We start from the raw sequence: 16,287 nt of genomic DNA, 5'->3' as shown, positions 1-16,287 counted from the left end.
TCGATCTCATCTAGTCTGACTTTTCAACCACTTCAGTCAAACAGAAGAAGTTCCCTCAACTATCACAAACATCTTCCATTCACAAACATGGCTTGTGACTAATGAGTCACTGAGACTGATTTGTGTATCTGTTGCAGAGACTCGTTGAAAAGATTGGAAAGATCAGTTAAGGGAGGCGCAGCTATGTTTGGTTTTCCTGACAAGAATGGCGTTTATTTAGACCGAACATCTCTGCGACCACATCAAACGTGAGACTTTTCAGATGTGCAATCCTTCACCCTCAGTGCCAGGCGTTAGTTAAAGGTGCACGGAAGAGATCCAAGTGACAGGGAGCTTCAGAAGAAACAACAGTGAACTGCAGTCAGATGAGATGTTGTCAGGCCATATGTCAGTAAAAGCCATTATATTGTGCTCAAAGCACATGCTCTTTAACTGCACACACAAATTAGGGCTGTTAAAAAACTATTTTAATTTTGAATACTCAGAATTTAAAATAAAAACCATGTTTGAATGCAAAAACATTGCATTAGAATTTTAGGTGTGCGTTAAGGAGGCAGCCTTATCAGTGTTGCACAAGATGTGATGACTGTAAGTCAAATTGCATTTGAATGTTTTTGTTAGCCTATGCAGTTGAAGCCACTAGATGCGGCGCTGCTGTGTCGTGGATTTCAGATATTGGCAGAAAAGAGAGAACAACAATGAGGAGATCTTGTTTACATCAAAAAACTGAAACCAAGCCATTCAGACAGAACATATATTTCATGCCTTTTCCAGAGGGACATCTTCTATCACCGTTGCACAAGCATCTGGCACAAAAGAGCCACGTGTTTAGAAAGCCATGTAAAATTAATGCATGTTAAACTTTGAAAAAAAAAAACATATCTTGAGTCTTTATGGTTGGCTTTTTACTCTGTGTGATTTGTTTGTGGCCCTTCGTATTAAACTCTGCATACAGTACATGATGCATGTAATTGTTTAAGCAACTGAAGTATAATTGGTTTATAAACATTATTTGTAACATTTTGCACTTTTTTCACAGATAGTCATGTTATCTTATGCTTTGAATAAACGTGCATTGGTAATATTTTGCTCAAGAAGCCAAAAGCTTTTTTTAAACCTAACTGAAATTATGCTTTTTAAATTTGAATATAATTTTCATTTTTATAATATTTAAGTAAAATATTAAAATGTAGTTTTGCAGCCATTTTAACAGCCATAACACAAATGCAGTGGAACACACTGTATCATTTCATACTTAAGCGCAAAATAAACTATGAGCATGCAATGTTGTAGTTATTTCATCAGTTAAGTCATTGTTGTTATGATTAAAGCTGCCTTAAAACTGTACATAATGTAAGCAGCTCATCAGCTCATTAGCAGAGACTTTAAGACCTGACACAGGCCAGAAAAGGTAAAGAGTTATGAGAAAATACGATGTGTGTCAGATCTGCGTCATGTTCAGCAACCGCAGCTCTAAAAGCATCCAAAATAAGCTCTTAACCAGCTGCTGTGATGTAGGTAGCTAAATATGACATTTATTATAATGGGTTTATAATAAATGAAGATTGTTCCAAGTTCATTTCAATTAGTTGTTATTTTTTATGTCTAATAAATGTTCAAATTGATAGCTCTCAATTATACTGTAATATTGAGTGGCTACAGTCAATGGTGAAATATTAAAAGAAGAAAAAGAAACAATTTCATAGAGACATCAGTAGTATCTATATCAGAAATACCGGCCTTCAGTCATAAAAAAGAGATGTCATTAAACAAATATAAAAAAATATACTGTCTTTATGTTTTGTCTACATTAACTGAAGATTGAATGTGAAATTATTGCAGTTTAAAAATATATTTAAAAACTTTAATGTTAGGTGTGACTAATCACGATTAATTTCAGAAAAATGTGCGATTAACTAGTTAATATTTTTTAATTAATCGACAGCACATATATACTTCATGGCATATTTAATAGCCAACTTATACTTTTTTTTCTTTTTTTTTTTTCTAACTGGATATTTTCTATCGTCAATTTTAACGTTTTATTTGATCTTTTATTTTACCTGGAAATTATGAATTATTTTCACTTGTCTGTTGCTTTTTGATGTCATGTGTGTCTAGAGATGCCCTTGATAAATGTACTTACCGTAATCCCTCAAGAACAATATCGGACAAAAAAAATAGTATTATGTAAAAAAAAAAAAAAAAAAAAAAGTGATTCGACCCTCAAATATTTTAAAAGACTTCTATTTTGTGCTTTCAGCTTGATAGATGACTTCAAAACAAACAAACCATTGTACATTCGTCCTAAACTTTTCAGTTAGTCTTTGAAACAATGCTTGACAGGGTATAAAAGGGAAGCAGAGTGCAGACACTTAAACAAGTATTGATCGAATCGGTCTGTTCCTAAATCCAGGCTGAAGCAGCATGATGAGCGAGAGAGAGAGAGAGAGAGAGAGAGAGAGAGAGAGAAGTAGAAGCTTAAGGCTCAGTGTGGCCTGTTTTACAGGATTTTGGAAAATCCTCTGGGCAGCAGCTCTTCCCTAACTCTCCTGAATGAGCACAAAGTGTTCCCTCCTGTGCTATACAGCCAAGCAAACCAATGCAAAATGACCTCCACATGCACAAATACACTCAACTCAACGTGATTGTCATGTCATTGAAATATTAAAGGAATAGTTCATGCAAATATTTCCCTTCATGCCCTCCAGAACTCGGGATGCTCTTTTCCATATGAATGAGGAACGAGACTGTCAAAGTGTCAAAAAGGACAAAAATAAATAAAAATATTTAGGAGTGATCTATACCAATAATATGCTATATTTGAAATGTTTTCTAAAAGTCATATGATTGCTTTGTGTCAGGAAAAGACAATTTTTTTCCTTACTCACTTAAAAAAACCCTTCCTTCATAATGTGGAGGCATCAAATTAAAAAGCTGTTCCTGGAAATGTAAAAGGCAATTACAGTTGTGCTCATAAGTTTGTACACTTATAGTCCGAAAAATACGGTGCAATACTTCAGGCGTATATTTATGGACAACGAACACAGGTGCATTTTGTTGATAGCATTTTGAATGCACAGAGATATGCACAGAGATACCGTGATGAGATCCTAAGGCCCATTGTTGTGCCATTCATCCATGACCATCACCTCATGTTGCAGCATGATAATGCATGGCATTATGTTGCAAGGATCTGTTGACAATTCCTGGAAGCTGAAAACATCCCAGTTCTTGCATGGCCAGCATACTCACCAGATGTCACACCAGACACTGACTGGTTTTCAGACCCCCCCAATACAGTAAAACTGCAGATTTTAGAGTGGTCTTTTATTGTGGCCAGCCTAAGGCACACCTGTGCATTAATCAAGCTGTCTTGAAATGCCACACCTGTGAGGTGGATGGATTATCTCGGCATAGGAGAAGTGCTCACTAACACAGATTTAGACAGATTTGTGAACAATATTTGAGAGAAATAGGCCTTTTTTTGCACATAGTAAATGTCTTATATCTTTGATTTCAGCTCATGAAAAATGGGGGCAAAACCAAAAGTGTTGCATTTATAATTTTGTTCAGTGTATATAATAGTATCTCAATGATAAAATAACACTGGTGCAGACGCAACTGTAAGGAAGGCTGCTTTTTGTAGATTACAAATGCTGAGGTGCTTTAACCCTTGTGCATCCTTGAGGAAATTTTTGGCTTTTTCAGTTTAGTTTTTTTGATAACTTTGCCTGTGTTAATGCTAACTGCATAAAATTTGCCACAGGTGTGTATTTTTATTGGAATTTTAATATTTCACCTTCATTTCCTTTAAAAAATCTATTTTCTACTAGGTACACAAAATACTTCCTCTCAGGACCTTTTGGACAAAAATGTCCCCATTGAAACCCATTAAAACTGCAATTTTTAATCCCGGTGCCATTCAACTATAAAATGATGCAATCTTTGTAAACAGGCTTTCATTCTGTTGGCAAGGCTTCAAAATTTAAATTTTTACTATTTTTTACCAGATGGTGCCATTTTTTCAGGTATGGCATAAAAAGCAAATTATCGCTTTATTGTTGTTTTCTGCTGTTTTCGCTTATGCATATTATAGAGCCAATTAGATATATTATGAAGCTATAATTGTGTGGGTGTGTTGGTATGGATGTCAGAGTGTGGTTTGTATGTTTGTACTGAAAATGTAATGTGTGTGTGTGTGAACAGTTTGAATGAAAAATATATATATTGTACTGGAAATCACAAATCCCACCCCATGTAAATTAGTCATACAGAGTTACAGACCCTGTCATGTGAAAACTGAATAAGGTCAAAAAGTTACTGAGCTTTGAAGATTTTTTTCATTCAAACACATTTCTTATTACTTGTTTGCACTTTTTCATTTGTTATTGTTTTTGTTCAAAGAAAAAAGGTGAGCTTGATTTTGATTTAGTAGTTCAGAAGCCCCTCAAAACCTTGTTTTTGTTTTCACCTCGAGAAAATGGCGATTGCTTTGTCTGGTAGATTTTAGTTGAGACGGGTCCTTCACAGCCAAACCTATAAATATCAGTGGCTTGAGGGCCTTGTCATGTCATAGTTCGCAAGATGAAGAGACGTTTCACAGCAAGGAAAGCTCTGGATCTAGTTGTGGCCACCAGCAGTGAGCACCCGGGTACATGTGTAAGTGAGGATGAAGATTTGACTTCAGAAGATGAAGTCGAGTTTGCATTAGAGTCTGACTCCGATAGCTCTTGTTCCTCTGATGACAGCACTGAAAGTGAGGACACAGAAGAGACTGTAGACCTTCAGTGGAATTAAAAAAATGGGCAGATTCTCTGGTCTTCCACTCACACTGAGACACTGTGCTACAATCCTGCAAAGGGTATGACCCCGGGTCCCACACACTATGCAACTGCCCGCATCACAACTTTGCAGTCCTGCTTTGACCTCTTCATCACCGAAGAAATCATTCAGCTTCTTCTGGAGAACACTAATTTACACGGGAGGCGTTTTGTGACGGATTGGCTTGATTTCGATTCCATTGACATTCAGGCATACATCGGGCTGCTGATTCTGGCCGGCGTGTATAAGTCCCAAAATGAATCAACAAGAAGCCTGTGGGATGTGGAAAACGGACGTTTGATTTTCCGAGCCACCATGTCCCACCGTAAATTCAAGCTCCTGAGCTTCCACCCTGAGGTTCGATTTCAAAGGCCGATGCAGATTTCGCCAGTACATGCCCAGCAAGCCTGCCAAGTATGGCATAAAAATTTGGGTCACCTGTGATGTCACCACATCCTATGCATAGGAGTTGCAAATTTACACGGGGAAGTCTCCTGGAAGTCCTGCGGAGGTGAACCAAGGAAAAAGGGTAATTCTGGAAATGACGGAGGGGCTCCAGGGGAACACTGTGACCTGTGATGATTTTTTCATCTCCTATGGACTGGCGGAGGAGCTTCTAAAGAGGAAGATGGCTCTAGTTGGCACAATTCGCAGAAACAAGCCAGAGCTTCCCCCACAGATGCTGCAAATAAAGCATGGAGCACTTCTGTCCTCCCTCTTTGCTTTTACTAAGACGCACACAGCTGTGTCTAACGTACTCACGTTTTTGTCCTTTTGGACCTGAGTGGTAGTTTTTATTTTAAATCTGATACTACATAAAAATATGAAAGCATAAAAATTAATGTTGTTGTTAACCATTGACATATCCAAGGATGTAATATTTAAAGAAAAAAAAAACTGGTTAGCATTTAGTATATGGAAATGTTTTATTATTATTACAATTTTTATCAAAATCAACAGTGGCATTATGTAAAGAAACCGGCGTTTAAGGTGTTAAATTTCTGAAAATTAATGAATGTTTGGTTATTATGATTAGAACTGATGCTGGAAAAAAAATCTAAGTCAGTGAAAGTGGAAAAAAATATTAATCTATAATATTTTTATGACACTTTTTTGACAAGGACATTTTTGTCCTTTATGGGCCTGAGTGGTAGTTTTATTTTTAAGCTGACACTGCAAAAATAATATAAATGCATCCAAATTAATATTGTTGTTAATAATTAACATATCAAAGACTGTAATAATCAAAGAAAAAAAATCTGCTTAGCATTCACTATATGGAAACAATAATAATTATTATTATTTTTATTTAAAACAAAAGTGGCATTATGTAAAGAAACCAGCATTTAAAGGGTTAAAATTCTGAAAATTGATGAATGTTTGGTAATTATGAATAGAACTGATGCTAGTAAAAAATTTAAGTCAGTGAAAGTGGAGAAAAATTTTAATCTATAATATTTTAATGACACTTTTTCGACATGGACATTTTTGTCCTTTATGGACCTGAGAGGTAGCTTTATTTTTAATCTGATACTGCATAAAAAATATGAATGCATAAAAATTTATGTTGTTGTTAATCATTGACATATCCAAGGCTGTAATAATCAAAGAAAAAATAATCTGCTTAGAATTTAGTAAATTGAAAATAATTACAATATTTATTTTTTTCATAAAAAAACAACAGTGGCATTGTGTAAACAAACCAGCATTTAAAGGGTTAAAATTCAGAAAATTAATGAATGTTTGGCCATTATGATTAGAGATTATTCTGGTTAAAAAATGGCGTCAGTGAAAGTGGAAAAAAAATATTAATCTATAATATTTTTATGACACTTTTTGGACATGGACATTTTTGTCCCCTATGAACCTATGTGTAACTTTTTTTAATTGATGCACAAGGGTTAAACATTTTAAGCTTATCTATATGCTATTATGCATTTTAAAATAAGTTTTAGCAGATTTATTCACATTTAAAAGGTCTCTTCTAGGACGGTAAACCAATACAATTTATGCTACGTAGCTTCAAGGCTTTAAAAATGCCCCAACCTTCCATTTCAATCTGCACTTTTCATGGTGCTTTTAAAGAAAAGCCTTGCCCATCGCCCTGTTCTGGTCTCGTCAGGCATCTCATCCATCTCCGACCATCCATGAAGGTGATTTGGTACCGGAGGAATCTAATTTCACAACACTGCTCATCTCTGGTTCCTCCACAGCCTCTGATCAGACAGAAATTGGCCGGAGCCGCTGTGATCAGCGTGTGCTTCAGTCCTGGCTCTGGTAGGAGCAGGTGTGTCTGAGAGATAACCATTGGCTTTAGTGTTTCTATCAGCCTTGAGTCTCGCTGATAGGAAAGTCACAGCAATATAACACCAATACAAGCGCTAACACAGAGACAGTGGCCCTTTACACGCATCTGAGACACCAACAATTTCTCGGTTTTCCTATGGGCCACAGGTGTGTTCTGTGGATCACAAACAACAGAGAGAATCAATGCTAACTGAAATTAAGAAATGCAATACTATAAATCACTAAGATAAACAGAATAACCTACACTTTGGCTCAATAAAGCCTATGTATCATATCTGATACCTAATTTCTGAGACCTGTAAATGATCAAAACTGCACACAATCTACTACACTACTACCAATGCTGTGCTAGTTACTAAGAAATAGTTACTAGTTATAGTTACTAGTTACTTCATTCAAAAAGTAATTAAATTACTACTCAGTTAACTCAATTAGTAATGCATTACTGTTTAAAGTAACTTTTTAGTTACTTTTTTAAAGAACTTTCTTTAATGCTCCCATTAATGCGCTTTTATGCGTTATGGTCTATACAAACACAAAGTAAAACAGAAAGTTATTTTTAAACATTATTTTATTTAAGTCAGACCAGCACAAACTGAATATTGTATATCACAAGGATTTCTGAAATAAATAACAAAACACCTGAATAATATATTCAGAATCAAAAACTAAAGTGGCTTCTGCATCATAAAAGCTGTTGTGTTGAGCCCTTAACAATGTTTCTTTCACAGCTTAAGTATGAAAACTATCAATAATGGACAACATAACACAAAATATATTGAAATAAATAAATGAAAGCAATCTGAATTATTCAGAATCAATTTTGAGAAACTCAGCGCCAAAAAACTGCGTTTTTTGACAACCATAAATTATAAGACACTTTGCTGTAGACCCATTCCACATAATAATATTCATTAAAACTGTATGTTAATATGTAGGAGCTTGCTGCATGAATCTGTGAGTAGACTACAGTTTACAAATCCGAGGGAACGGATTGCGAAAGTGTGCTCGCAGATTATGAATTCGTGGGTACGGATTCAAAAACCGAGGGTACGGTTTACAAAATCTGAGCGCACGGATTGGAAATTTGTGGGCTAGGATAGGACATTCGAACCAGAAAGACACAACTTACATTTGACTAAAAGGTTTTTGTCTTTATGCACAACTAAAGTGAAATAATGAGCATATTTCCACTTTGAGAAACTCGTGTTGCTCTCGCCTTGACTCGCCATGACTGCCGCACATACTGGAATAAACAGAAACACGCCCACAGTGCGTCTTCGTGTTTACAGACAATGCACCTTATGGTAACTGTAACAGAGTTAATTTATTTTAAAAGTAATGCGTTACAATATTAGTTACTGTCAAAAGTAACTGCATTACAGTAACGCGTTACTAACACTGACTACTACTACAAAAGCCTTTCTTTTTTTTTTTTTTACACATCTTCTGTCACCTGATATGATCGTCAAGTGCTTGAAGATTTATTTGTTCATCTGTCAATCATTGTTTTGCATTGCATTGTTTTGAAAATAAAACTAAACGCATTAAAATGTCATCTTACCAAGGCATCGTTGGAGATATAGAGTGAATTAATTATATAATTTTATATACATTTAATGACTTTATAAGGCTTTTCTGCATAAAAGCCAGATGCATCAAATATACAAAAAGAGTGAAAATGAAATAATGAAAAGTGAAGTATTATGTTGCAACACTTGGATCTGAACACAAATGCATGTGTGTATTTAAATAGCTGTTTTAGATATCCAGACTGATGGATGGTTAGCTGCCAGTGTGAAAGCAGACATGGACACGGCTGCGCAGGAGCAGCACGCAGCTGAAGATGATGATCTGGACTGTGACGTCACGTATGGAGAAGTGGAGCAGAGACTAGACCAACTGCAGGAACACCTGAGCAGGTAAAACCCAGATCAGGCTTCATTAGGAAACAGCTCTGGTAGAGCCATACTGAACTGAAAATGATTCCAAACAAACTTGTGATTGCACATTCTATATTAATGTTTATGGTTGATATTCTTTAAAATGGGAAGAGAATGGCTGGAAAAGTGGCCATTGCATACCAGGGCTGAGGCAAATCAATGACAAGGAAAAGGAACAGAAATCTGTGGCATCAGCTGAAAAAGAAAGTTTCATAGGTGGAGCATCATTTAAGTTCATTTTGATTAAACTATAAATTGAATTACAGTGAGTATCATGCACAGTGTGTGTGTGCACTATTAATTAATAAGACTTTTGAAATAAGTACATATATCTTCACCATTACAACATGAATGTAATCATTTAAAAAATACATTAAAATAATGTAATAGAGTACAGGATAATAATATAATATTTTTATGCATTTGAAAATATTAAATGTAACAATTTTATTAAACTAATAAAATATATAAAACAATTATTTAAACAAATTTAAAATGACTTTCAATTCAAGTTGCATTGCTGTGCAGCATTAAATATCATTAAATATTATTGCTATCAAGCGCAAGGTTGGGGGTTCGATTCCCCGGGAACACATGATAGGTAAATATTGATAGCCTGAATGCATCGTAAGTCGTTTTGGATAAAAGTGTCTGCTAAATGCATACATTTAATTTAATTTAAATAAATTATTAGTGTCCCTTCAGTCACATAAGTATATTTAAGAAACATCTGAAATACTGTCTCCATCTGTGAGAGCTTTGTGAGTCCAGGGGATCCGTACACTACAACAAATTACACTAACCACATGCACGCCTGCAATAAACATTACTAAACAAAACACTGCTTGTGGTTATCATTCACATGCACATGAAAATTAGCCTCAGCTGACAAAACAAATTTAGATAACAGCAGTTAACGCAAACACACACACACACACACACAGTGGAGCAGCAGGGTGAGCAGAATCACAGCAGGTGGTATTTTTAGCTACAGTGTAACACTGGCTTTTACAGAGAAAGATGCACCAGCAGCAAAAATCCTGCATCCGCTGAGCTCCACATTGTATATCTTCAGAATCAGACGACAAGCTGACAAGCTCAAGTACAGATCATTATTACACACACACATAGATAAATAGACGGACGGACGGATGGATGGATGGACGGTCATCCGTCTATCTATCTATCTATCTATCTATCTATCTACAGAAACAAGAATCAATGATATAGGGCTGCACAATAATATTACAGTAGAGTTCTGTTTCTCTACAGACATTTAAACAGTGGCACATTATGCGGGTTCGCGAATCATTTGAGTCAGTTCGGGAGTTCGGAGCGGGATCGCGAATCATTTGAGTCAGTTTGTGGATCGCGAATCATTTGAATCAGTTCGGGAGTTCGGAGCGGGATCGCGAATCATTTGAATCAGTTCGGGAGTTCGGAGCGGGATCGCGAATCATTTGAGTCAGTTTGTGGATCGCGAATCATTTGAATCAGTTCGGGAGTTCGGAGCGGGATCGCGAATCATTTGAGTCAGTTTGTGGATCGCGAGTCATTTGAATCAGTTCGGGAGTTCGGAGCGGGATCGCGAATCATTTGAATCAGTTCGGGAGTTTGGAGCGGGATCGCGAATCATTTGAGTCAGTTTGTGGATCGCGAATCATTTGTATCAGTTCGGGAGGTCGTAGTGGGTTCGCGAATCATTTGAGTCATTTCAGGAGTTCAAAGCGGGTCCGCGAATCATTTGAGTCAGTTTGGGGTTCGCGAATCATAGCTGTATATGCCAATTTATTGAATTTCCTAAGTTTTCAGATTTCTTAAAGGGGTCATATGATGCGATTTCAAGTTTTCCTTTCTCTTTGGAGTGTTCCAAGCTCTTGGTGCATAAAGAAGATCTGTAAAGTTGCAAAGACTAAAGTTTCAAATCCAAAGAGATATTCTTTATAAAGTTTAAGGCTCGTCCACACCCCCCTAAAACAGCTTGTTCTTACATGCCCCCCACATCTCTACGTCACTATGTGGGAAGATTCGCAAAACGGCGTCCAAATGTTCATGAAAAAAATGATAGAGGCTTAGAGGAGAAACAACAATGTGCATTGTGTGGAAAAGAATGTTTTTTTAACCTTATAAACCGTATAAACACATTCCATTAAACCAAATGCACAAAAAAAAATTATTTTTAGCAACATCACACGACCCCTTTAAGTTATTCTGCATGCTTAAAGAGGGGGTACAATGGTGTTTTGTGTATTCGGAGTTGTTCACAGTGTTAAAGAGATGGATTGTCATGCTAAACATAGCCAAGGTTTAAAAAAATAATTTAGAAGAATGACATTCTGTGCCGAAAATCTTACTTCCGGGTTGGTACAAGTTTCGGCTGGGTTTTTTTTTTCGTTCGTGGATCTAATGACGTAGACGTATATGAGCATTTCTCCCGGAAAAGTGCGTCCGCACACACATTGACCAGAGGAGAGCGAGACCACGCACACCAACGTGCTTCAAAATCGTAAGCAGCGCTGCATAGGATTTGTTTGAGAATGCCTCCAAATAAGTGAATTTTTGGATGTTAGGGAAAGTGTACGGTGTTCGGCTTCCCCAAGTACCCAGCGTTACATGAACAGTGGATACAGTTTGTTTTTCCGGGTCAGCAACGGAGTCTATCAAGTGTGTTTGTGTGTTCTGGTCATTTGAGTGATGAATGTTTTATAAAACAAGACCCAAGTCGACGCTGGATTTACACATCGTTCGCTATTAAAACATGGAACCGTCCCTGTGATAAAAGACCCCATTCATGTAAGTACAATTGCATCAGATTTCTGTCTTTTGTTGGAAATCAGCACATAAGTGAAGATATGTTAATGGAAACAACACGAAACATCAGTATTATAGCTCAGCTAACCCTAACCCTAAAGGGCGTCGCACACCGGACGAGAAGCGCAGCGCCGCGTCGCGCCACGTCTTTAAAATTCGAACACATTATTCTCTATGGGTGTACACACACCGGCGGCGCCATTCGGCGTCTGTCCGCGGCGCCCAGCTACGACTCAGAACGCTGCTCAAATTTCTGCCGCGCCACAGAGCGCCATCTGCATAGTTTTATATTAAAAAACCCAGATGTTATAAACTGAAACTGAAATTAAAATACAGTACACTTGTTTCATTCAAATAAAACATTACAAAGTGTTTGGTTACGTTTTCAGCTGCACAGTTGCCTAGACAACAGATATAACAAAACAATAACAGACTTATTATAACACAGATTATTTTCATTAATTAACGTTCAAAACTCAGCTTTTATCAATTAAATATCATTTTGATATATATATGTATAGTCATGAACTTGGAATAGAATCAGTCTGTGTTTCCTACATTTAATCCATGCTGTGTATTTCTGCACAAAAGATTACAGCTTCAGTTCCATTCGGAAAAGCTCAGGAAATCATTTTGAGTCGGAGTGTTTTTGGACTGCGTGAGCATGAGATACAGAAGGAGCACTGCCAGCCTGAAGACTCCAAGAAAGAAGGGATCGTCTTATTCCTTTGTTTTCGGAGAGCTGCAGTTAATGACTCTCTGTTTTAATGACTAGGTGTGTTTTACACACAGATTAAACACTTCTAATGATCTCACCGCTGAACTAGAGATCATACTCCCTCCGCACACTGGATGGAAAAACTTCATGTGTCAGTTTCTTAGGATTGTTAATGAAAGTGGCTGCTCCTGAAATGTTCATGGTTTCTATCGAGTATTTATTCTTGAAGCCTCGCCATTGCAGAAATGGTCTTGTATTGCGGTCATCCCTTTCTCTGCTCTGTCCTACAATCGAGGTCATTAATAACTTCATCATGAAAGTTTAGCAGGTAAAGCGATGAAAAAGGAATAAGTATTCAGATGTCAGATCAGTGCAAGGACTCCCCCTGCTGTACAACAACAGTCAACACCCATCAACTGTGGACATTGTCAAATATACATCCGTTCATTGAACTGCTAAATAAAGACCTTACCCAATTAAAGATATTTACTGCAATTATTCTTTGTGAAGTACTTTAAAAGTAGCATTTTGGAAGAATTCATTTGCAGCCTTCAAGATTTTTTAAATGTTTTGAAAAAAGTCTTCTGCTCACCAAGGCTGCATTTTTTAATTGAAAAATAAAATAAAAACAGAAATATTATCAAATATTATTACAAATTAAAATAACTGTTTTTAATGTTAATATATATTTTACTATAATTTATTTCTGCAATCAAAGCTGCATTTTCAGCATCATAACTTCAGTCTTCAGTGTCACATGATCTTCATAAATCATTTTAATATGCTGATTTGCTGCTAGAAAGAAACATTGTGAATAGACAGTTCAAAAGAACAGCATTTATTTTAAAAAAATAGTCATTTTTGATCAATTTAATGCATCCATTCTGAAAAAAAAAATGCATGAATGATTTTCATTCAGTCACACAGAAGTATGTTCTAGGAGTTTTCTCACAGTGCTCTGGTTCCTGTCTCACCAGGTTAGAGTCTCAGATGACGTCAGACATTCAGAGAATCCTCCAGCTTCTGCAGAGACAGACGTGTTTGGGACCTCCGGCCTACAGCAGCCTCGCAGCTGGTCCCGAAAACAGGAGACCACCCATCAGAGCGAAACCTGTCACTTCTGTTCCCAGCAACCCACAGCACTGCACAGAACAGGTACCTTACACAAACCTAAAGATGACAGACATGGTTACAGCACATACAGTACCTCAGGTTTCCATGGAGTTTCTTCACTTATGAACAATTGCTTTTGGCATTATATATATATATATATATATATATATATATATATATATATATATATATATATATATATATATATATATATATATATATATTAAATAATATTTGAATTATTCAAATGCATACCTTAGATGAAGTGAAATATGTTGGTTAATGCCAAAAGCAATTGTTCATACAGTAAGTGAAGAAACTCCATATATATATATATTTATATATATGTATATATATACACACATATATATATATACACACATATATATATATATATATATGGAGTTTCTTCACTTACTGTATATATATATATATTTGCATCTATATATGGTGTAAGAAGCTATAAAGAATGTGAAAACTGCATATTTTACATCCTGATTCTCTTAAGAGCACTGAGAACTGTTTACTGGCACATCCATATGTGTTCTATCCCGAAACTCTGTGAGATCACATGATCAGATCAGATTATTTTTCATACATTTAGCACCATCCTAAAAATACAGTGGGTGTACATGGGGATTTTTTCATTTATATATTTATTTTATTTATTTATTTTGACATTACTTGACATGTTATGAAATGTTTTCTCATTTTCATTTAGTTTAACCTAATGTTGTAAAACCAAAATTATAAAAACTATATAAAAAAAAAAATCAAGATTTATTTTTACAAATAAACACATACAGACACACAAAAATACTAAAACTGAACCAATTATAAAAAATAAAAACTTTAATATATACAAATAAAAAACTAATTTGAAATATTAATAAAATAAAATATTTATAGTAGTGATACTATCAAACACACATTATATATATATATATATATATATATATATATATATATATATATATATATAAATAAATATATATATATATATATATATATAAATAAATATATATATATATATATATATAAATAAATATATATATATATATATATATATAAATAAATATATATATATATATATATATATATATATATATATATATATATATATATATATATCCTTAATAGAGTGATTTCCTTTTTTTTTCTGGTGCTAAAGACAAAAAATAGTTGCTGTTTTGATTACATCAGGATATATTGGTTACTTTAGAGACTAGATGTTTATGATGCACAACACCGAAGAACACATCCAAAATGGTCAATATCACCAATAAATAATTTAATAATCCCTCTTTTACAGAACGCTGACTTTTTGGCCATGACAAACATCCATCATAACCCCAAAGAATCTCTGTCAGGTCTGGCCCTTATGGACTCCAAGCCAAAGCAGAGCCACGGGACACAGTCCTCACAGGACCCTAGCGTCACGTATCGCTTCACGAACAGCCAGACTCTTCCTCTGACGCGCCAGCAGTCCAGATCCCTGCTTCCAGTCCAGCACACCACAGCAGCTCTGGAGCTCCACAGACCACCGTCTGATCCAGGACTGTACTGACCCTCTCATCTACTGCAGGGAAAGTCCAGGACGTCCCACAGCTCTTCCAGACCTACTTGGAAGAAGCAGGCACTGGGCAAAACTTTAACACGAATGCCCACCACTGGCTCTTGCCTGTACATTTGCTTCATCCTTCTCCTCCTGCGTTACGCTCCTTGATGCTGTCGAGGAAGATTTGGAACGGATTCCTGGTCAACACTTCCATTTTCAGGAAGTCAATCTCTTAAAGACATTTCCACATATTCTGTGTTCTGAACACTTTTACACTGGTGTAAGACTCAGGACATTGATGATGGTTAATTTATCAAACTGGCAGAATCTCTTCCCTGTTTTATCATTATGATTCTAAATTATCATAATCATATTTTACACTTCAATTTGCAGAACCCTGTGGAATTCTATACAGTGTGGTCCACTACTTTATTTTATTCATTATTTTCTAATTTAATACAATGTTTTTCACTACAGTTAAACAGTATGCTATACAAAATATTTTGAATATACTTTTTTAAAAATAAAAAAAAATATATTCACTTGACAAAAATAGCATTTCAGTTGATATTATAAAAAAAACTACAAGCATGTCAAACTGCAACAAACCAAAATTGCCAGAGAGAAGATAAAAAAATGCATATTAATATTAATATTTATTATTTTTTATAAATACAGTGCATTACGAAATAAATTAATTTAATATTAAAGTTTCATGTTTTTTTTTTTTTTTTTTTTTTTTTTTACATTTTCAATGTGCTTTTGGTTTTGGATCCCACTACTGAAAATTATTTTTTACATTTATATGTATCTTATTATAATTATAAATTATAATATTTTTTTCTTTTTGCATTATTTTCTTATTTAGCAAATTTTTTCACTAGAATTAAACATCATGTTAGACAAAACAATTTGGGGAAAAAGTTAAATTGCAACATACATATAAATGTGAATTTTTATTCACTTATTCATGAAATCATTTTACGTCATAAAATTTCATATTTAAATAAAAC

At 35.2% G+C, this 16,287-nt stretch overlaps 1 protein-coding gene across 2 annotated transcripts in view; it reads left to right on the top strand.

The window, feature by feature from the left end:
• Positions 1-15,513, top strand: part of kcnh7 (potassium voltage-gated channel subfamily H member 7) — an 85,774-nt gene extending 70,261 nt beyond the window's left edge. For both annotated transcript variants that reach the window (XM_026217420.1, XM_026217419.1), the window contains 3 exons: positions 8,888-9,053; positions 13,581-13,758; positions 15,029-15,513. In XM_026217420.1, the coding sequence (XP_026073205.1) occupies positions 8,888-9,053; positions 13,581-13,758; positions 15,029-15,283 (599 nt within the window). In that variant the 3' untranslated portion in view covers positions 15,284-15,513. The remainder of the gene's footprint in view (positions 1-8,887; positions 9,054-13,580; positions 13,759-15,028) is intronic.
• Positions 15,514-16,287: the final 774 nt, after the last annotated feature.

The sequence above is a fragment of the Carassius auratus genome, chromosome 34 (assembly GCF_003368295.1).
Source record: "Carassius auratus strain Wakin chromosome 34, ASM336829v1, whole genome shotgun sequence".
NCBI lineage: Eukaryota > Metazoa > Chordata > Actinopteri > Cypriniformes > Cyprinidae > Carassius > Carassius auratus.
The sequence above is the reverse complement of the archived record's forward strand: the minus strand, read 5'-3'. Positions and strand labels throughout refer to the sequence as shown.